Raw genomic sequence first — 21,756 nt, forward strand, 5'->3', positions numbered from 1 at the left:
CGCATCGCAAGGACCAGGGCCTGCTCAGCACTATAGGGCCCATGATGATTGTTGATATTTTCTCTTTACTATTTACTCCTTTGTATCGAGAAACCGTGTGTTATTATCTCTATGAGTGATTTGAAGATTAGAATTAGGTCTTATTTATTATAATTTTTATTTTTTGTTCAAGCACCGTTACGATAAAAATCAGACATCAACCACCCCAAGACACCAGTGGGTTTTCACGCACCTTTGTCTTTATCCATGCGCATGTATTATTTTTCTGCAGAGCATGGATACAATATTATATTGCTTCCCCAGCTTTCTGTTATATAATTTTTCAAACGCACAGAAAAGTTGATGGTACCCCTTTGATCCGATTGTGAACATACGCCTCATTTGCCTTCCACGTACAGTTGTGCGTCTTTATACGCTGTTTTTTGTTGAACCATTAAAAAATAACTCACAGGCATTGTGACATTGACCCCTAAATTCTTCAGAGGCATATTCTAACAATAAGAACATTCTCTCACGTGAGCATAATATCATCAGTATGCCACGACAATTACCAATAATTCACTGAACGCCTCTGTATCTCCGGGCCATACTCCAATTTCTCTGTCAAAAGATATTCACCGGCTTAAAAAACACATCAGGATCCCATCAAGATTCACCCACTGTATTTGGTTATATTTTTAGCTCTTTCATTTTAGAACAGTTTCCTCCCTCTCCCTGATTTATTTTTCATGGCATCCCATTTTTGAGAAGGCGAGGCCCTCGGTCTTGAAATGGAACCATGGATCATACCGTTGACCTCTGCTGCTTGGCACGGGGTCCGGCAATAGCAAGTTCTCTCCGTGCACGTTCGTGGAACAAGCGAGACCAGGGATAAGGGTTGTGAATAAGAATCACAGAAGCTACTTTTTTTTTTTTTTTTTTTTTTTGCTTTTGAGAGTTGGCCAAGTTGTTCACACTCATCTAATAGGGCCTTCCCAGAAATCCTGTGAGTTCAGAAATTGTATGAGTCTCCTTTACAGGGGAGGAAAACAGAAGGGTTTAGAAAGGGAAGTAACAGGTCTGAAATCACTCACCTAGAAAGGGAGGCCCAACCAGATGGTTAAGTGCGTGGCCTGGTAGGGGGCTCACTGTGTCTGGAATCCGTGCCCCCAAAGTCGATTTGTCTGCGTACGTGCCTGCACGTGTGTAACGGGCAACACGGACTGAGCGCTCACCGGGTGCCAGGCCCCGATGCTAAGCGCTTTACGTGTGCGTTTGAGTCTTCGCCACTGCCTGGCAATAGGCGTGGCCCAGAGTGGGCGCTCAGGCAACGTTTGTGGGATGAACAGTGAATAAATGAATGAATGCACGGAACTGTTATCACCACGAGCAGGGGAGGCTCCTCCCGGGCCCTCGGCGCTCATTTGGGAGACCCCGGCCCAGGGAGACCTTGGGGTTCGGCGCCCGGGGCCGGCCTCAGGTCGCGGCTCCGGGCTCCGGACGTCCCGAGTCACGCCCAGCACCCCGGAGGCCCGCCAGCAGGTGAGAGGCCCGGGCCGGCCGGGCGCTTTGGCATCATTACCCCCGTCCCCCGCCCTTTCTCCTTCCGGGACCGCGGCCGGGGCCCCCAGCGCGCGGCCCCGCGGCCAGCACCGCGAAGGGGCGCGGGCTCGGAGTCCACCAGGCCCACTCCCGCCGCGCACGCCCACCTGTCGGCCGCGCATGCGCACCAGGCGCCCGGCGCGCCCGGCCGCCCCGCGCCCCGCGGCGCGCGGCCAGTGCGCAGGCGCGGCGGCCGATGCGAGTGTGTATGTGCGGGCGAGAAGATGGCGGCGGCGGGGGAAGCAGCGTGAGGAGTCGGACGAGCGCCGAGGCTCATTGAAACGGGCCGCCATGGCCCTCCGCAACCCGCAGGTAGCTGCCGGCCCGCGCCCTGGGCGGGAGCGGCCCCGAGCCGCGGCGGGCGGCCCCGGGGCGGGCGGGCGCGCCCTGCCCGGAGCGAGCGTGTGGGAGTGGGGGAGGGCGCCGGGACACGCTGCCCCGGACTAGGCCCCGGCCTCCCGCCGCCGCCGCGCCCCGGCCGCCCGCCGCCGCCCCGCGCGGAGCCAGCAGGGGCCCGCCTTCGGGGAGCAGCGGGGAGGGGCGCCGGGCCGCCTGCGGGGGTCTCGAAGGGGTTAACCTCCGGGCGGACTGCGGGGGAGCCGGGGGTGCGGAGGTGGGGGGGGGCGCCCTGGGCGCCCCGGGAGAGGCAGCCGGGGGGCTTCGAGAGGCCCCGCCGCGGCGGGGCTCTCCAGGCACTCGGGTCACCTCTGGGCGCGGAGCGGGACCCCAAGGCGTGGGGGTGCCCCGCTGCCCCCGTGCCCCCAAAGGTCGCTTCCTCAGCTTGATTGACCGCGGGGGGCTTGCTGGTTCTCTGGTTTGGGGACGCGAGTCACTGGGGAACAGCCTTCGGTTACTGTTGCAAAGGAAAGTGGAAATCAAGTCCCCAGGACCGTACTTTGAGTTGCATCTGAGTGACATCTTTTGCATGAACCCATCTCAGCCTGGCTGACGCTAACGCGCCGTGTCACAGCACCAGCCGAAGTTTAGGGACCATTTACAATGATTCCATAGTGGAGGGAAAGAGTGAGACGCACCTTTTTCTCTTCTGGGGAGGTGTACGTGTAGAGTTGGCCCCCCCCCCCCCCCAATTTTCAATGACTCTGGGTATTACAGTTGCTCCTATGGTATTATCTTTCAGGTTTGCTTTCGACCGCTGGTTTTTTGACATCTAATCCCTAGAAATTTCTGCACTTTATACCGTCCCAGTGTGCTTTGGTATTGAAATGTGGGAAAGTGAAACAAAGTAGCTACTGGGAGAACTGGTGGCCGGTAGATCGCCTCTGCGAACTGTTGGGTGTTTCTCGCCCTTTGGAAATGAAGTCGATTTTAATAGCTGTTGAGATTAATGCCTATCCTGAAATTTAAAACGCGAAAACTTTTTTTTTTTTTTCTTAAATGAGATCTTACAGGAGGCTGGAATGTTGTCAAATTTTTGATACTTTAGTTTGCAGAAGTTTCTCCCTTTAACTTCTTGTTCACTTGTTCATCTACTTTGTGAGTATTTCCTATGGTTCTTTGCAAAAAAAAGGGGGCTTAGCATTTGAGTAATTTTTTACAAATGTGTAATTGAAAGATTTTTGTTTTCTTAAGAGGTTTGATATTTGCCTTTTTCTCAAATATAAACGTGTATAGCTCATTGTTAAAATTGGTATGAACACGTACGCGATTCATTGTGAACGAACGTGTAATGTATTCGTAGTGATTTTGAAGTGAAGGCATGTTTAGCCATAATTCATTCTATTATTATTTTTTTTCAAGATTTTATTTTTTTAAGTAATTTCTATGCTTAACTGTGGGGCTCAAACTCACAACCTTGAGATCAAGAGTTGCGTGCGCTACAGGCACCCCTAATTCAGTCCATCATCATAAGCACCAGTTACAATGCAAACCTGATTTAAATGATAACTAGCCGTGACGATATATAAACTTAATTGTAATTTCATTTACATTCATTGTCCTAGTATTCACGTTTCAAACAATATTGCCTATACCCATTTTTAGAAAACCGCAGTGGCGAAAGTCAGTTGAACATAAATGTTAGCAACTCTTTGAGGTTATTCTTTTAATACGTTTATTTTTAAGTATAATTTGAGTGCTTTTAAGTTCTAGCATGGAGAAGGTAGCAAAAGAATAGTTTGATTTCTCATAGTCTTTTTCAAAGAATAGTAATGAAAACAAGTAATGAAATAATGTGACAAGATTTGGTAATTGTATCCTGCTTGCATCAGGCTGAACATTTTTTTTTTTTTTAATTTTATTTATTTTGGAAGAGACAGAGCGAAAGCAGGAGTGAGAGCACGTGCACAAGCAGGGGAGGGCCAGACAAGAGAGGGAGAGAGAATCCCAGTCAGGCTGGTGCTGTCTGCACAGAGCCCGCCTTGGAGCTCAGTCCCACGAAACCGTGAGATCATGAGCTGAGCCAAAATCAAGAGTCGGACGTTTAACCCACTGAGCCTCCCAGGCACCCCAGGCTGAGCAAGAGCCCTGCAGAGACACTGGTCATTCACTCATTAATTCAACAGTTACCGATCACTTACCATGTGTTAAGCATCATGAGATGCGTGTTACTTGTGTACAATTGGGAATGACAACCACAAATCAACAGTAAGGGTTTTATATTAAAATTGGGTTGTTGGGGCACCTGGGTGGCTCAGTCGGTTAAGTGTCGGACTTCGGCTCAGGTCATGATCTCGCAGTTTGTGGGCTCGAGTCCCACATTGTCCTCTCTGATGTCAGCACAGAGCCCGCTTCTCGGATCCTCTGTCCCCCCCTCTCTGCCCCTCTCCTGCTCATTCTGTCTCTCTCAAAATAAATAAATAAACTTTAAAAAATAAAACAAAATTGGATTGTTATGCTTACAATTTTGAAAATTTATATAGATTATATTCTATTTCCATATGATTGTTGAACCCTGTTCCCTGGATTGAAGTGAACCAGTGGAAAACTTGGAAACATTTCTTTTTTTTTTTTTTTTAAATTTTTTTTTTCAATATTTATTTTTGGGACAGAGAGAGACAGAGCATGAACGGGGGAGGGGCAGAGAGAGAGGGAGACACAGAATCGGAAACATGCTCCAGGCTCTGAGCCATCAGCCCAGAGCCCGACACGGGGCTCGAACTCACGGACCGCGAGATCGTGACCTGGCTGAAGTCGGACGCTTAACCGACTGCGCCACCCAGGCGCCCCTTGGAAACATTTCTAATGCCAATAGTTTTCAACATTTTAACAGGTATAAAGGATGAACTTTGACAATGGAAGTGTAAGTACATCTCTTAATTTGTGAGTATTTGTTGTCTGATGAAATGATTTGGGGTAATTAGTGTGAACTGACCAGTCCTTCCTTAAACCAGGAATCGTTTGTGGGTTTGTGGTCGTTGTAGTGAAATCCCCCCTGGTAATGCCTTCTACACTTTATTTGGATATCACGTGGCTTCCTGTCCTGGTGCCCTGAAGCAGGCTCACTCCGGTCTTTGCATTACCTGGCAGTGATGGGGCCCCACATTTTACATTATGGAATCTCTTGGATCCGCTTTACAGCATATGGTGGAGTGTCCCCGTGTGGTGGAATGTCTATCTGTTTATAACTGACCGCTGTGTTAGTATTTCTCAAAAGATACATTTTTACTGGAACCTCGTAGTGAGGCAGCTGAAGCAAACACAATTATTTGAAATACAGGATATTTGGAGATGCTGATTTTCCTTTGCACAGCGACAGCAGAAACTCAAACCTGTTCTGCGACTGGATGGGTTTCAAGTTGGTGAAATGACGGTCGCCTCAGTGACGTACCGAGCGGCAGTGCAGACGAGGTGCGTCGTGCACTCGGGTCCGTCTTGGTGGGACCACAGTTTACCGAAATTGCAGTGAGCGCTAAGCCAACCTGCCTCGTTTTCAATTCCTCTCTAGAGCAAAAGTTAGGACCTGCATTCCAGTGCACTTTTATGTGGAGCTGGCGTGATCTAATAGTGCTCGACATGGGAAAACTTACAGGAGGAAAGGGTTACAAAGTGTAGCGATCGTCTCATGCCAAACCTGTTGCACGTTTTCTCTGCCCGTGTATGATATTCAGGAACTTGGGAAAAGTTGTGTCATCTGTGTTTGAATTATCAGCCACATCAAGGCTAATTTTTTGTTCGTTTTTGCGTTTGTACTGATTTGTCATGTGAGTTTTTGCTGTTAATAGATCTGGTTTTTCAAGAGGATCATTAAAGGTGGTTGTCGAGGACACTTGTTACTTTGCTGCTCGCACACTGAAGTATGAGAAATTGTAGGAAGAACTCGAGAAATTGTAGGAAGAGCTTGCTTTTGGATTTGTAATTAGGCGGCTGCATTTCTATTTACTGCTTCCCGTGCGAGAACCACTGGGCACAAAACAGAGAAATCTGTTTGAATGGAATTAATTGGCCTGGGGCCATTGGATTACTGTCGTTTGTCACTTTCGTGCCACTTCAGCAGTGTCGATGTTCGTTTCCAAAGACTTACATGTGCTTGGATTGCAGTTTGCCCGTTTGTTGAAGTGATCTCCCCAAAGGTCTTTTTGTGACCGTCTCTGTCACTGCAGGCTGGATTAAGGACTAGTGTGGGCAACATAAAGGTGGCCCGTGGGTTATGCTCATAGTATTTGTTTCAAGGATTAGACATTGTAGAATCTGTCATAACCCTAGATGTGGCGTCTTCGAAATGTATGCCTTTTGCGAGCTGGCTGTTTCTGTCTGTTTGAAAGCTCCTCAGCCGTGACCCCGTTCCAGCAGAAGACCTGAGAAGCCAGAAGCTCTGGGCCAGTAACTCCATTCTGCCCTCTGTCTTGACACGTGCGGTTCTCCTGTTGCCCTCTCCCGGGAATCCAGTAGGTGAGGTGTAGAGGTGGAGGAGTGGTTTAGGGCTGGGAGAGTAAGGTGATGCAAAGGGGATTAGTGCCTATTACATTTTCCTACAGTTTCCTTTTCTGGCCTCCTGGAGATTTGTTAGACGACAGCATGCGCGTAGCCTTCGCCCAGCGCCTGCCGCCAAGTGTCCACGCGCCGATGCCGTCTGCTCTTGTGATCCTCAGGCCCCTCTCTTGTGGGCTTTGTCTGCGGCTTTAGTGGTTGCCAATCTTCAGATCAATTCTCAGTTTATGTTTTTGGTGTCGGCTGGTGGGACATCTAACTCTCCTTCTCACCACTGGTGCGCTACAAGTGGAGGCGCCTCCTGGTGGAAAGTCTGGGCTCCCCACTCTTGCACCTTGGGCATTTGATTTTTACATCTAGTTGCCTCTTTCTTTCACCCTTACTTATCATATATGACAGTGGCAGATTTTGTTTTCCTTGTCCTTATTTTATGAGGAAGAAATTTTTTTCATCTCTGTGTACTGTATGCAAATTGCTGGCAGGGTGGGGAGTGCAGAGTGCCATGAGCAGTGCACCCCCTGGAGCTGTCATTCTAAGAGGGGACCTGCTGGTTGTGCTGGAAGTGGTGGGGGTGGCTTTTCAGACCAGTGTCTCAATTGAGTTCTGCTCACTGTCCACAAAAATAGTCGTTTACCATTACTGCGAGTACGTGTCATAAATACTCATGTTGTAAAATGCATTAAGTAAAGCTAGACGTCTGTATACGTTATATTTGCAAGCCATGGCCCTTGTGACATAGGAACTGTTCAGGAACATTGCAGATGACTCCGTAGAACATTTTGAGTTGCCATTTGGCCGGATGGGTTGCAGTCTGCATGTAAACACGGTGATGCCCTTCCTTTGCTCTGGTTACAAGGGGTGCCTTTTAAATTTCATTGCATTCATTTAAATTTAGTTAGGACCAATTAACTTGTGAATGTATTTGGTATTCTAATAATTGTCGAGAGGATTTCTAGTGGTTTTTGGGGGGGCTTTCTTCCACTGTAGACGTTTTATAACTAGCGGAGTGAAGCAGTGCCTCTGTCGAGAGACTTTCGTCTTGCGTCGTTAAAATGTGTGCACTCCCTGTTCTTTCTGAACGTCATAATCTTTTTCCTTTTGACAGGACCTGTTGAAGCTTTCAGGGAAATGGAAGAGGATTTGACAGTGAAATTTAATTCCAGAGTTTTTTGAGATTCTTGCCCAGTGTTGTCAAATATGTCCCTTGAAATTTTAGGTAGTAATTCCACTTAGATGGCTGTCAATATGTGTATATTTATTTGAGGCCGGAAGTGGACCTTCTGGGTAGATCTGATAATTGGACGCGGAGGAACTTATTAATTACAACACATTAAAATTGCAGTGAGCAGCACTTGAGTGTTGTGCAGTGTGTAAGTGTCATGGTTTGCAAAGTGCATGGCTTGTTTGAGCCTTACAGCCATTCTGCGGTGTCTTGTCATCACCGTCTCACAGATGAAAAAGGGAGACCCACGCAGCGTGGGACTTGGAGTCACGTGGCTGCTACGTGCATCACTGGGGGCTTGCCAGCAGGTCGTTGGACTTCTGAATCCTTTGTTTTTTCTGCTTTGCCAAACTGCTTTCCTGCAAGAGACTGATCAAGGTGTAATGCTTCACATAGTGACCCCGCCGGAGCAGCTCCTAAGTGAAAGTTGATAGAATGGATGAACGAGTGAAATAAAAATGGAAATGATTCAGGACTGTGATCTCACTAAGAGTTGCTAGTATATTACCAGTTGCTAAATTTTGTGTGGGGTGTGTCCTTATTGATTTTATTTTGAAACACATGGTACAGATGTGCTCTTTCTAAAACATGCCAACGGCCCAGAAGTATTTAACGTGAAAAGTTGAAGTCATGCTCTTTCTCTCTGTCCTTTAATGCTCAGTTTGATATACGTCTTCCGCCCCCTTTCCCGCGTGGCGTTTCTGCGATTCTTTTGTTCACTGTACGTAATACAGTCTGCTCGAACCACACAGCCACTGAGCTGAACTTTTTGGAGCAAACCTTGTTTTTAAAATTTTTGAAGGCATCTATTCAAGCATAGTAAGTTTTCTTCGTTTTACCTGTTTTAGCCAGGGAACGGAGCAGATACTCTAGAGGTTAAAGTATACTGAGAACTGTGGAAATGCTCTAGAGATTTCTGAGTAATAAAATGTCCAAAGACTTTTTTTTTTTAAAGAAATGGCTTTTTGAAGAATTCAACCCCTTAGTTATAGCAGCCGTGCCATCCAGTTTTTATACGGTGAAAAGAGGTCTGACTCAAACTCAGATTCTTGTCTCTTGGTCCCCTCTTCACTAGAGAAGGTTATTGAGAGGATGAAGCTTTCCTTATTTGGAGACAGTGGTCATCAGCCTGAGTGAATAGTGGGGGCGCCGGTAATTAACTTGGATTTTCCTGCCTTCTCCTCCCCCCTTGTTTTACAATCAACGTGCTACAGTGGCAGAAGATGAAGCACTCTCCCCCTGCCCACCTCGGGTCCCTCTCCCCGGAGACGACGGCATTCCACCACTTCTGACTCTAATAAAACGCAAGATCAGGTCTTCCAAGGGTAGCGTTCTGCTTCAGCTGGAATTAATTTGTAGGCTATCAGACACTTTTATTCAGAACCACGTATAAAGGACTTTGTATCTTTTGTGATTGTTCAAAGCAAAATTTTTGGCGCCTGGGCATTAGGAACGCAGAGCCGAAGAGCCAGTTGCTGTGCTTTAGAAGTTCACGGAGTGGGAGGGGGGAGAGAAACAGGCTCGTTGGCGAACCCTGATTTGCGGTGGTAATTCCTGCAACAGAAGTGTGGAGATCATTGCCAAGAACTTTCGTTCGTTCACTCAGCAAGTAGTTATTGAGTGGCTACTGTGTACCAGGCACTGAGGATGGGGTGATGGGCAAAAGCGGGCATTGTCCCTCCTACCAGGGAGCTTACTGTCTGGTGAGGGAGACGGTCGCTGGTCAGATAATCACAGCAATGGCCGTGTCGTTCCAGACTGAGAAGTGTGTCCCAGAGGAAGGGAACGCAGCGTGTTGGTGTGGCCCGGGAGGGTCGGGGAAGAGTTTTCCCTGGAAGGGGTGCCTTAGCTGAGATGCACAGCTGGGGACCGTGCAAGCCGCGGGTGTACCGGCCCCGTGGCTGGAGCGAGTTGAGGGCAGTTAAGAGGACTCGGAGAAAGCCCACGTAGGTGTAGAGCTCCGTGCCGGAGAGGAGAGGCCTCCAGGGGTCTGCCCAACCTTGTAGGGTTTCCTGAATGTTACCGTCTTTACGCCGAGAAAAATGTGGAAGGAGGGGGCCGTCCGGCGTTTGACCGTGGAAGCACGTGATCGAGTTGCCTCGTGGGCTCACGCTGTGACCGCCCTGTGCAGAGTAGACACGTTGTAACGAGATCACGGGGGCCACGAGATGAGGCCGGAGGGCTTTTGGATTCTTGTTCAGGGAGAGTGCAGGGTAGAGCAGTGGCATGATTTAGAAGGTATTTAGGTGTAAGACAGATTGAACAGGAGGAGAGCGAGGCTGAGCGTCAGGGGAGGCTGGGAGGATGTCTCTTCTGAAAAGGTGACATTTGGGCAGAGGAGCACGAGGACAAGGGCATCTGGGAGACGGCGGGCGGAGGAGCAGAGTCCCAAAACCTGAGGCATGTGTGGGGACCCGGAAGAGGTTTGTGGCTGAAGTGCTGTGTGGGGGGAACGGGTGGGACCGGAGTCAGAGGCGAGGTGAGGGACCCTGAGAGAGGCCAAGCCGCAGACACCGTGGGTCTTGTGAGCAGGTGCGGGTCTGTGAGAACCCACAGGATTTCGGAACAAGACCACGGGTTTTAGTAAGTGGTGGCACCGCTCTGTGCCAGCCTTGCCCGTGGCGACGGCCTCGGGAGGCCAGGTGTGGTACTTCCCGGCTGTCAGAGGTGTCCCTCTTCCGGCTGTCGCCCAGATCCGGGAGCGTACTCTGTGCTCACGTCAGCACCCCGCGCATCTTGAACCCCAGAACTTGGAGGGGGAAAAGCAGGGCATTCTTTTGGGGACATCTGAGGCGGATTAATGCAAGGCGAATGGCTTTTGGGTGTCCTCAGTGCTGATTGGATAGAGTGTTAGGAAGGCCATGTGGGGACATTATTCCCTTTAGTTTTGGGGGGGGCACCTTTAAAAACAAACATTTGTTTCTTCATTATGGTCTTAGGAAATAAAATATAAGAAGAACATGTCCCTCATAATATCCCATGACCCAGAGGTGACTTCTGAGGTTAATACTTTGAAATGCTTTTCTTCAGTCCTTTTTTTTTTTTTTTTTTTAATGTTTTTATTCTTGAGAAGGAGTGTGCGCGTGCGAGTGGGGAGGGGCAGAGAAAGGACAGAGGGTCCCAAGGTGGCTCCGTGCTGACAGCAGCGAGTCTGACACTCACCGACTGTGAGCTCGTGACCGGAGCTGAAGTTGGACACTCAACCGACTGAGCTGCCCAGGTGCCCCTCCTCAGTCTTTTTTATAGGAGATTTTAGAAATTCGGAATCATTTTATGTGATAGTATTTTTTTCTTTCGTGTTAACATTTACTTATATTTGAGAGAGAGAGAGACAGAGTGTGGGCAAAGGAGGGGCAGAGAGAGGGAGTCACAGAATCCGAAGTAGGCTCCAGGCTCCAGGCTCCGAGCTGTCAGCACAGAGCCCGACGCAGGGCTCAAACTCACGAACCCCGAGATAATGACCCGAGCAGAAGTCAGATGCCTAACTGAGCCACCCAGGCGCCCCCATATGATAGCATTTCTTAGGTTGGGACCCTTGGTCCTAGTCTTCTGTCAAATCACCTGATGGCCATCCAGACCTACTTGCTGGGGCTCCTTGTGGGCAGGCCTCTAAATCTGGGTTTAGGACAGCTCCCCCCAGGGTATCGCAGCTCGGCTCAGGTTTCAGAGCCGCCACATGGCTTTGTTTCCAGTTTGTTTCACGTAAGCCATTGAACACGTTGCCACGAATAGGATTAGCTAAATCATATTTTGGATAAAATAATTTATCCAGTCTAGGTTGAGTGTGAACAACAACCAAAATACATGTGTATGTACCACTGTGAGAGGTGATAAGATCTAATTTTAGCACCGAGTAGAACGGATTGTGGGGACAGAACCAGCACGAGACGCCTGAAAATTTTGCCACTTTGAAGATCTGTCCCATTGGGTCTTCAGAAGGAGATTCCTGATTCATTCCTTTTCAGCGTTTATCCAGCTCTTGCTGTGTGCCAGGACCTGGATGGGGTGTGTTAGTTGCAAAGCACAGTTACAGAGAAGTAATCTGAGTACAAATACACTCTCCAAAGCCAGAGAGGCGCACCGCTGCTGACCCCTGTGCTCTGCATTGTGGATGGGATGTAGGGGACGGGGTGGAAGCGGCCCAGACTGCACCACGGCTCATTTCAGCCGTGACCATCTGATGTCCCAGTGAATTGGGATGAGCTTTCTAATTTGTTCTCAGGTCTGGTCGTAGTCAAAATTTGTCTGAGGTTGTGTGTACGGCATTAAGCCAGTCTGCCATCAGAAATTCTTGCCATCTTTTTTTGCTGCCGGTCACGGATTTGTCCGTTGAGGAAATTCTTGCCTCCACTTTTCCACAGACGTGCGAGCATAATTACTGCTCCTTCCCTCTCCTTATCGAACCCCTGCCTTTTACGTGCCACGGCTATATGGTATGAGTTGAGGGTCAGGAACGAACATTTACTTTTCTGGGACTAGAGGTAAATGAGAAGGAGATAAGAGGTAGGAGATAGATTTTATATTTATATATATACACACACACATATACATATATACGTATATGTATGTGTATATATATGTATACGTGTATGTGTATACATATATGTATATACGTATATATGTATGTACATATATATAATTCGCAGTAGTCTCTGCAGTAGTTTTGGCTGGAAACTTAGCTGACTACACACGGTGACACTGTAGCAATATCCTAGCATTGACTAGTTTTGGAAACAATTACCACAGCTGAGTTTGGAGTTTGCCTCTTATCCTATGGCACAAGTTGAACAGATGGACTTCTTTTCTTGTTAAGGTGGACAGAAAGTAAAGTACATTATCATTTTGTTTCTTGGACATTGATTTCTTTTCGGGTGGGAACATAGGTTTGAGTTAGCTTTGTCAGTCCTTCACTTTCCTATGAAAAAGGAAAGGACTGCCTTACATGCAATGTGCATGGTGAGCTTTGAGGCCCCCGTGGACTTTGGTTCTGTAGATGCCCTATCTTTCCTCCGAGGGTCAGCTGTTCGTGGAGGCCTGTAGCCTTCCGGGCCCTGTGTGGGCCCTGTGCCCAGACGGGGCCCTGCCTGGCAGAGGAGAACAGCACGGGTCGGTTGTCTAACTCGAGCTGTCTCAGGTGCTCTGAAGTAAGAGTAAGGATCCCGGGAGTGACCTGGTGGCACAGGAAGGCTTTCTTGAGGTCTGGTTCTCCTCCAGCACCTCCACTGCCAGTACAGGGTCTCGCCTCTGTGGTGTGTGCAGTGGGTAAGTTACTTGACAGAGGGGCCACTTGGAGGAAATGTCCAGTACATTCAGTACATTCAGGACTGCATATGGGTTTGTTGTGGGGTTTCTCGTTCTGGGCATGAAGATTAGCACCGCAGCGTGCAGAACGGTGAGGGACAAATTCGTCCTTGGTGGAAATACCTTTTAGTGCCAGTCCTGAATAAGAAGGATGAGCTGCTCATGAAGTGTTCTGATTGGTTGTAATTTTTGCATTAAGAACGAGTGGGCGGGTGCCTGGCTGGCTCCATCAGTGAACACGTGACTCTTGGTCTTGGGGTGTGAGTTCAAGCCCCTCGTTGGGTGTAGACTTTGCTAAAAAAAAAAAAAAAAAAAAAAAAAAAATGCACAGGCGACCTGAGCTTCTTTTAAGGGTCTTCATGGCTTTCTTTATCTCTGTTGTGTAGTTCCTTGAATCCAGGCGACTGATCTGTATATCAGATCATAAAGTATTTTGTTTAATTCTCTGGGTTGTTTCTCAGTAAACGTAGTCCTGAGATAGATCAAAAGGCAGTTACTGATGCAAATACAGTGCTTTTAGCACAGCTTTCCCATGCCCTGTTAGTAGGCCGTGGCAGTGATCCTCTGATCCCGTCAGAGCCAGTGCCGTTAACTCTCCCAATTCGAGAGCCACAGAGCCAACAGCTTCCCAGGTGGAGAGCCTAATTGTATGTCAGAGCTGAGCATAAGTTTCATGAGGGCAGAGATTTGTTTGTTTTGTTCATCGATACATCTCCAGGGCTTAGAACATGATCAGTGCTCAGTGAGTATATATTGATGTACAAATTAATGAGAGATGTAGCCCAGTCCATATATTGAGGAAGTTCACAGTTGCATGTAAGATAGAGGCTAATCAGCTGTTACAATCAAGAGTGTGTAACTCAGCAGGTTTTTTGGGAAAATAGTTGGTAAAGCTGAGACTCTGGAACTGTGTTCTATGATGTCAGAGGTCATCCAGGCCAGAGAAGGCCCCGGATGCGAGAGGCCCAGCATGCGCATGCACAGCAGCGTGCACGGAGAGAACTGCTGTGCTGGGGTGTGGGGAGCCTTGGCCCCTGAGTCTGGGAAGGTAGATGAGTGCCAGGCGCTGAGCTCTTATGTGCTCTGCTGGGGCTTTTTGTCCTGAACGGTTGTGATAGGCTGCTCCTAGGGACCAGAATCGGATTCCCATTTTGGAGAAAGTGCCGTGGTGGCCACATGTGGTTTGGAGGGTGGAGGCTGAGCCTGGAGGCAGGAAGGGGCAGTGGGGTGCTCCCATGACCAGCTGAGCAGCACAAAAGGCCATGGGGGCCGAATAAGGCTTTGGGTGACCAGTTGAAATGGGATGCAGAGGGAACCAGGCAGCTTTGTTGTAACATATGTAATAATAATAATGCACTTTCTTCTTTAATGAAATAGGATTATACTGTATGTTGTTGAGTGAAGGTTTTTTTTTTTTTTTCTCCCCCACTTGTGAGTATTCTCCATTATTAAACTTTTTCCTCAGTGTTATTTTTAAGTACTGTGGTGTATTCACAAATTATATTTTACACATACTAAAAACAGTGATGGACATTTTTTGGATACATTTTTTAGCTGTTTCTGTGTTGTGAATTACCTTATTTCCCAGAACTAATTAAAGCATTAAAGTAAACTGAAAGATACATTTATTTATTTATTTATTTATTTATTTTTTAATATATGAAAGATACATTTAATTCATTGGTTATTTGGGGGGTAGAGGAGAAGATATATTTTGCTAAGTAATATTAAGTAATTAGTGGTAATTTAAAACATGAAGGGCTTTTTTTCCAAAATTTTATTTTTAAGTGATCTCTACACCCAACATTGGGGCTCAAACTCACAACCCTGAGATCAAGAATCTCATGCTCTACTGACTGCGCCAGCCAGGTGCCCCGAAAATAAGTTTTTTATTATATTTTTATTTTTATTCGAGAGAGAGAGAGAGCACACGTGTGTGCGAGCAGGGGGAGAGGGGCAGAGGGAGAGAGAGAGAGAAAATCCCAAGCAGCCTTCACACTCTGTGTGGAGCCCAGTGTGGGGCTCTATTCCATGATCATGAAATCCAGAGTTGGACACTCAGTTGACTGAACCACCTAGGTGCCCCAAACATGACGTTCTTTCATGTTTGGATTTTAAAACTTTGTACCAGTTTGATCAGAAGCCAGTTCTATGTGTGAACTACTTGGAAAAGATTGAGAAAGATCTTTTCATAAAGTGTTTGTCAATAAGCTGATTAATGTTTGGTGAAGGCCAGCTATTTTAGCTGTTGCTACAGATGTTCAGGAAGATAACTGGTGCTCTTACCCTGGGTAGGTAGTGGGTGACCAAGCCTGTAACTGAGGTGTAGGAAGCTGCCGGGCGCGTCCTGAGCCGTGCAGTTACGTGCTCAGTGCTTGCGAGGTGCACGTGCGAGGCTCTGCAGCAGTAATTCAGAGGGTGAAGGAAGGGAGGGATGAACAGCCTTGACAGTGAAATGGGATTTTGGCAAATGGGGAGGCAGACAGTAGGGCCTGCGTTTCTGATCAACCTGATTTTGGCTTTTGGAGTGACCTTACTTTCTCTGAGTCCCTTGGTTGCTGCCACTGAACCTGGAACAAGCCTTTTTATGTCCTTTATAGTGCGCTTCGTTCCTGTCTTAGGTAGGATGCTTTTGAGAACAAGTGAAAGAAAGGCCAGCTCTAATTGGCTTACAGCATAAACTAGAGATTTATTGGCTCATGGAACCAGAAATCCCAGAGGTAGGTCACGCTTCAAGGTTGGTTTGATTAATCAATTCAGTGATATCTTTGAGGACCTGGTTTCTTTTCACTTCTGTTGTGTCAGCATTTTCCTAAGACTAGTTTTCCTCCGAATGAGAAAATAGTCACAGCGGTTGTAGGCTTCCTATGTATGTCCAGCCTATTCCACATCAACCAGAACAAGAGAGTGGACGTGTGATCCAGAATTCTTGGCTGTGTCTTGGGGTTTGTGCCTTCTGGGTCACCCTTGAACCGGGTGCTGTGGGCAGGGAGGGTGGGTGGCATGCCAGGTCGGGCTCCCATCTAGAGCTGCTCCCATCTAGAGCTGGGAGTGGGTGTGTATCAGCCTTCTGGACTGGGTGACCGCTAAGCAGCAGGGGAGGAGGACAATGGACATTTGGAGGATGGCTGCAAAGTCCGTTACAGTCCCATCCGGGAGCACCCTCCTCCCCCCTCTCCTTTTCCAGGTCTGTCACTTCCTCCGTGTGTGCATTCTTCAGGTAGTGGACTGTGTTCTCAGGGAGGTCTACTCCCCCCCAAATAACGGTTAGAAATCCCTGTCTTTAAGAAATAATGTAATGATAAAATGACATCTGTGTATCAATCATTTTTAATGTTCACTTTCGAGAGAGAGACAGAGTACAAGCGGGGGAGGGGCAGAGAGAGAGGGAGACACAGAATTGGAAGCAGGCTCCAGGCTCTGAGCTGTCAGTACAGAGCCCGACGCAGGGCTCGAACCCACGAACCGTGAGATCATGACCTGAGCCGAAGTCGTCCACTTAACTGACTGAGCCCCCCAGGTGCCCCATAATCTTATTATTGAGGTGCGGTGTATGTTCAGAAAGGTGCTACTCCTGCCTTTCATTCATGGAGATACTGTTCTCTGGGTCTCAGTCGTGGGATGTCGATAGGGGTCAGTTAATCAGAAAACTTCTTTCTCTTCATGTAGTTGCCCTTGTTCTTGCCAGATAAAGCTTTCTGAACATTTTGGTACTTTGTTGAGATTGTCCCAGAAATTTGGGATGGAAAGGTACATGATTTAAGATAATCTTCAAGGTTTCTCTTCTGGGAGGTTGGCAGAACCATGAAGTCTGCCGTTGGCGTTCGTGTAGGAGCTGGTTTTGAGAAAATAACGGGCCTTTGGAATTGAAGGCGAAACCAGAGCTTGGAAGTAGGAGTGCCGTGGGGCTGGCAGCCTGAGAAGTGGGCCTGGAACTTGACCGAGCGGCCGGGAGAGGATGGGAGTCTGGGCTTCACCCGCACGGTTTGAGGCGGGGAACAGAGCTGCCTGCGGGACGGGGACAGGCGTGGACAGGCCGGGGGTGGGGAGGAGGGGTGGCTGGAGCAGAGTCCGGACCTGCAGGGGGCGGGAGCCACCCACGGAAAGAGCGTGTGTGTGAGAGAGAGCTCCCAGTGTGGACAAATCGGGTGCGTGATGGAGAGACAGACTAGCTGGAGGGTGTGAAAGGATGCTAGGATGGGAGGTTGTTTCTGAAAAAGCAGAGTGTTGGAGGTGAGCGTTAGATTTCAGTTAGTTAAGAGCAAATGGGAAATGAGCTCCCTTATAAAAGAATGGTCTTTGTGGAAAAGACGGGTCGAAACGTTACCTGGGAATGGAATTGTTGTATCAAATTGTTGCCAGTTTGCTTGCGTGATAGTTTCTCTTCTGGCTGACATTTAGCTTTGTGGTTTGCCGGTAAGTTGTTAGTGATGAGTAAACCCTTGAAAGCACTGAAAGAGTTCCCGTTTTAAAAACAGATGCTCTGCGCGTTGTTCATCAAGCAGAGGGTCCTTTCACAAAGTGATCGCTTCAACTGGTTTCCGGGTTGCTTCTGTCTGGTTTGGGGCCATAACTGCGTGGCGAGGTGGCTGTGCCCGCCTGGCCTTCCCTCGTGCTGTCTTGGTTTCCCCAACTCCTCAGCTGCCTGGAGTGGCCGTGGGAGCGCCCTCCACGGCGGGCCAGAACCCTAACTGCACGTCACGAGGACACAAAGTGTTTAGCATGTCGAGTGAAGCCTGGGCTCCCTGCTTGCCCCCACTGAACCCTGGAGTTCTGCAGGGAAGGCCCGAGGATCCTCAGACGATCCTAGGGGTAGCTTGGGGCTGAGAACCACTGCCACAGGCCTTCGTCCTGCACAGCTGACCCCGCTCCCCTGCCAGGTGAGCCCCACCGGTGGTTGGTGTTCTATGCGGAAAACAGCATTGTGAGCCAGGTGGGTGAAATACTTTTCCGGGAGATTCGAGTTTCGAGCTCCACATCTTTGCTATAGGGCAGACTTCCCGAAGTCTCAGGTTTTGTTTTTTTCTAATAAAAGATTTTTAATCATAACAGCCAACTTACAAACGTAATTCAGGAATGGAGCGCAATCTGTTCTTTTGGCTGGTAAAGGAAGCTGTTTCTGCCTAGTTGCGGTCTTTGTTTTCGGCAGATCATTAGGTGAAAGTGAAGCCGAAAAAGCGAGCGGCGGACTGCTTCCTCCGTGGGCTCGGCCCGGCCTTAGCTGTCAGCGCCCGGTTTTGCTTTCTCTTACTTTCAGCAGATCGTAATTTTGCAGCTTTTACTGCTTGGACCGACTCTTCCAAGTAACTTTGGTTTTCATTGACAAGCAGAGCGGCTCCGGAAGGGGAACGTTCTAAACGTGCTCCCTCCGGGTGTGTGGGCTGCGGGGTGTAAGGCAGGCAGCTGTGGAACTTGAAGGTGTTTAGGAACCCATTGGCAGTGGGCAGCAGATCAGAAGGAAATTGTTTATGCAGTCACACTGCTTTTTTCCGAATGTGTTTTAACTTAAAGTTCTGGTTTAGTGATGCACGCTCCTTTTTGGCAGGTGGCCTTCGGTAGCTGAGCTTCTGTTGGTTTGGTTCCAGCATGTTCCATTAAGTGAAAAACCCTGTAGAGCAGATGCATGTGCAAGTTTCTGCCCGCGTAGCACTCTGTTTAATGAAACACCCGAGGTCTGATTCAGTGTTACTGGCAGCAAGTGTCTGTGTGTGGTGTGGGGTTTGAGTAGGCGGTTGGGGGATCTAGGCAGTTAGAGAGGCCGTGCCGCGCTGGAACAGTCTCTGGTCTAGTGCTTGGGCAACTACGGGAGTGGGCACCCTGATGGCGATACCAGGCAGCAGGTTACAGGTGTCATGCCCAGTATCGTAGGTGGTGCTGGGTACTACTAGTAAGAGTCTTGGGACCCAGGAACACGAAATCTTAAAACGCATCTCAGCGTGTGGATGTTAGCAGAGTATTTAAGAATCTGCTTAATGTAAGTGAAGGATTAATACTGTGGTCCTTGGTCTTCAAGAGCTGCTTTTACTTACTTAATTCTGGTTTAATGTTTTAAAAGTTTATTTTGAGAGAGAGAGGGAAGGAGAGAGCACGCACGAGCAAGAGGTGGGGGCAGAGAGAGAATCCCAAGCAGGGTAGAGCCCAACGCAGGGCTTGAACTCACAAACTATGAGACCATGACCTGAGCCGAAATCAGGAGTCAGACGCTCAAGCGACCGAGCCCCCCCCCCCCCCCCCCCCCCGGCGCTCCCAGCGTTGCTTCTGTAGTTCAGCTGCCTCATCCACCTTATTTGTAGACGTGCATTGGTTAATTCTGCACCAGTTTTAGAACATTAGCCATTTTGAGGTATGATTTAATAGAATAAATGTACCGATTTTAAATTTTCAGATTGAGGTTTGACACGTCTGTGCCAGGGTAACTGTTCCCACAATCAATCTGTTGCCCAGAAAGTTCCCTCATGCCCCTTTGCCATGAGTCTCTGCCCCACAGTGGGTGACTGCTGATCTGCTTTCTGTCACTGGGCATATCCCCTTTTGTAGGATTTTGTTTCTGTGGAATTATACGGAGTGTACTCCTCTCTCTGGCTTCTTTCGTTCTACACAGCACTTTCAGATTCATCCGTACTGTGGGTAAGAGTCCTCTCCTTTTCAGTGCTGAGTAGCATTTCATTATGGAAGTAACACAGTTCCTCTCTTTACCTCTTTTTATTTTTTTAATGTAATTATTTATTTATTTTGAGAGAGAGAGTGAGCGAGCAGGGGAAGGGCAGAGAGAGGGAGAGAGAAAGAACCCCCAGCAGGCTCGCCGCTCAGCTCAGGGTGGAGCCCGATGTGGGGCTCCATCCCACGACCCTGGCATCATGACCTGAGCTGAGATCAAGAGTCGGACGCTTAACCGACCGAGCCCCCCAGGCGCCCCTGTCTCTTCACCTCTTGGTGCACGGTTTTGTTCCAGTGTTTGTTAGGAACGAAGCTAAACGAAGATTTGCGTTTATCTGCAAGTCTTTGGTGGACGTAGATTTTCACTTTTGTGAGTAAAATACCTAGAAGTGGGATTGTTGGGTCATGTGGTCAGCGGTGTGTTTTGTTTTATAGAAAAGTGCCAGCTTCTCCAAAGTAGCTGTGTCATTTTCTATCTCCACCAGCAACCGTGAGGGTCCCCCTTCTTCCGGAGCCTCACCAGCACTTGGTATTCTCGGTTATGTTAACTTTCTTGTGCATCAGTTTAAAAGGAAAGAATTTTTTATCCACAAGAACATGAGTCATATTTATGACCGAGAAGTGGATCTGACTGCAAATAGGTGGTTCTTAGTAAAATATGTTTTAAAAAAAAAAAAGTTTAAGCCAAAAATAGAGGGGGACAGTAAAGACTAGGAGAGTGCCCTCTCCACACTGGACACAGGTGACTTTCTTGGTAGGCGAGGATAGTAGGGGGGTGGTAGGGAATGAAAACGGATTTTTGAAAGGTTGACCTGCCCCGATACTTTGTAATCACACGCATGGTTTTTTCTACCCCCTTTTTCCCTTCTAGATTTAAAATGTGAAAGTCGATTTTTCTTTAGTCTGGGCGACCATGTGGTAATTGTGAATGATTTTCCTCTAGGCCAAAACAAGTATGCTCTCAATAAGTTTTCTGTAAAGCTTAATTCAGATTGTCTTGATTATGTTTAAATATATATTTAAAAATGAAAGGTTATATCTTGGTTATATTTAAAGATTATGTTTATTTAGTTTTTAAAGTTTATTTATTTTGAAAGAGAGAGGGCGAGTGAGCTGGCGAGGGGCAGAGATAGAGGGGGAGAGAGAATCCAAGCAGGCTCCTTGCTGACAGTGCAGGGCCCAACGTGGGACTTGATCCCGTGAACTGTGAGATCATGACCTGAGCTGAAACCAAGAGTCTGCTCAACTGACTAAACCACCTAGGTATCCCTAAAGATTACATTTAAAGTGTGTGTGTGTGTGTGTATATTTCTTTTGTATGTGTGTGGGGGGATCCCAAGCAGGCTCTGTGCTGTCAGTGCAGAGCCTGACATGGGGCTTGAACCCAGAAACCGTGAGATCATGACCTGAGCTGAAATCAAAAGTTGGATGCTCAACCGCCTGAGTCACCCAGACGCCGCCCCCCTAAAGATTATATTTAAACGTGAAAATTGTGCTTCTGCCTGGAACATCTCTTGTGATCTTAAAAACCGAAGAATAAAAACCAGTCAGAGCAAACGGGGTGATTTGGTGGCACTGACATGTGGGAAGTTTCCTGTTGTTGTGGAGGTTGGAGAGGCTGTCATTCCTTATCCCAAGAACTTATAATTGGGGTGGGAGAGTGGGGATCTCTTCTTCCTCTTCTTGAAATGATTTGTTCAGCAAAGCTTTTTTGAGCACCTACTGTATGCCAAGTACTGCATTGACTGCCAGCAATACGCAGATGAATTTAACTTGGCTCCTGTTCATTAAAAAAAAAAACCTTTATGGGGGCATAATTTATGTGCAGGGAATGTCACCCATTTAAAGTATACATGATGAGTCTCAACAAATGCGCCCACTTATGTAATCACGTCAACAGTTAAGGTACTTTTCTACCCTTGCAGTGGCTCCCCAGACCTCCCCTCCCTGCAGCCTGTCTGCACTCACCCTTGGCCCCAGCAGAGGGAGCACTGCTGTTATGGTGTCGTGTTTGTTGGTGTTTTGCTTGTTTTCCGTTTTCTTCTCTGTTCTCTCCTTTTTGTTCTCTGTTCTCTCTTCCTCCCTGCCTTGTGTCTCCCCACCAACCC

At 48.0% G+C, this 21,756-nt stretch overlaps 1 protein-coding gene across 1 annotated transcript in view; it reads left to right on the forward strand.

The window, feature by feature from the left end:
• Positions 1-1,701: 1,701 nt before the first annotated feature.
• Positions 1,702-21,756, forward strand: part of USP10 (ubiquitin specific peptidase 10) — a 70,355-nt gene continuing 50,300 nt past the window's right edge. The window contains exon 1 of the mRNA XM_047078852.1: positions 1,702-1,893. Within this exon, the coding sequence (XP_046934808.1) occupies positions 1,702-1,893 (192 nt within the window). The remainder of the gene's footprint in view (positions 1,894-21,756) is intronic.

Source organism: Lynx rufus, unplaced genomic scaffold, assembly GCF_022079265.1.
Source record: "Lynx rufus isolate CCGP_SWC_20201006 ecotype Redwood Valley unplaced genomic scaffold, mLynRuf1.p SCAF_16, whole genome shotgun sequence".
Taxonomy (NCBI): domain Eukaryota; kingdom Metazoa; phylum Chordata; class Mammalia; order Carnivora; family Felidae; genus Lynx; species Lynx rufus.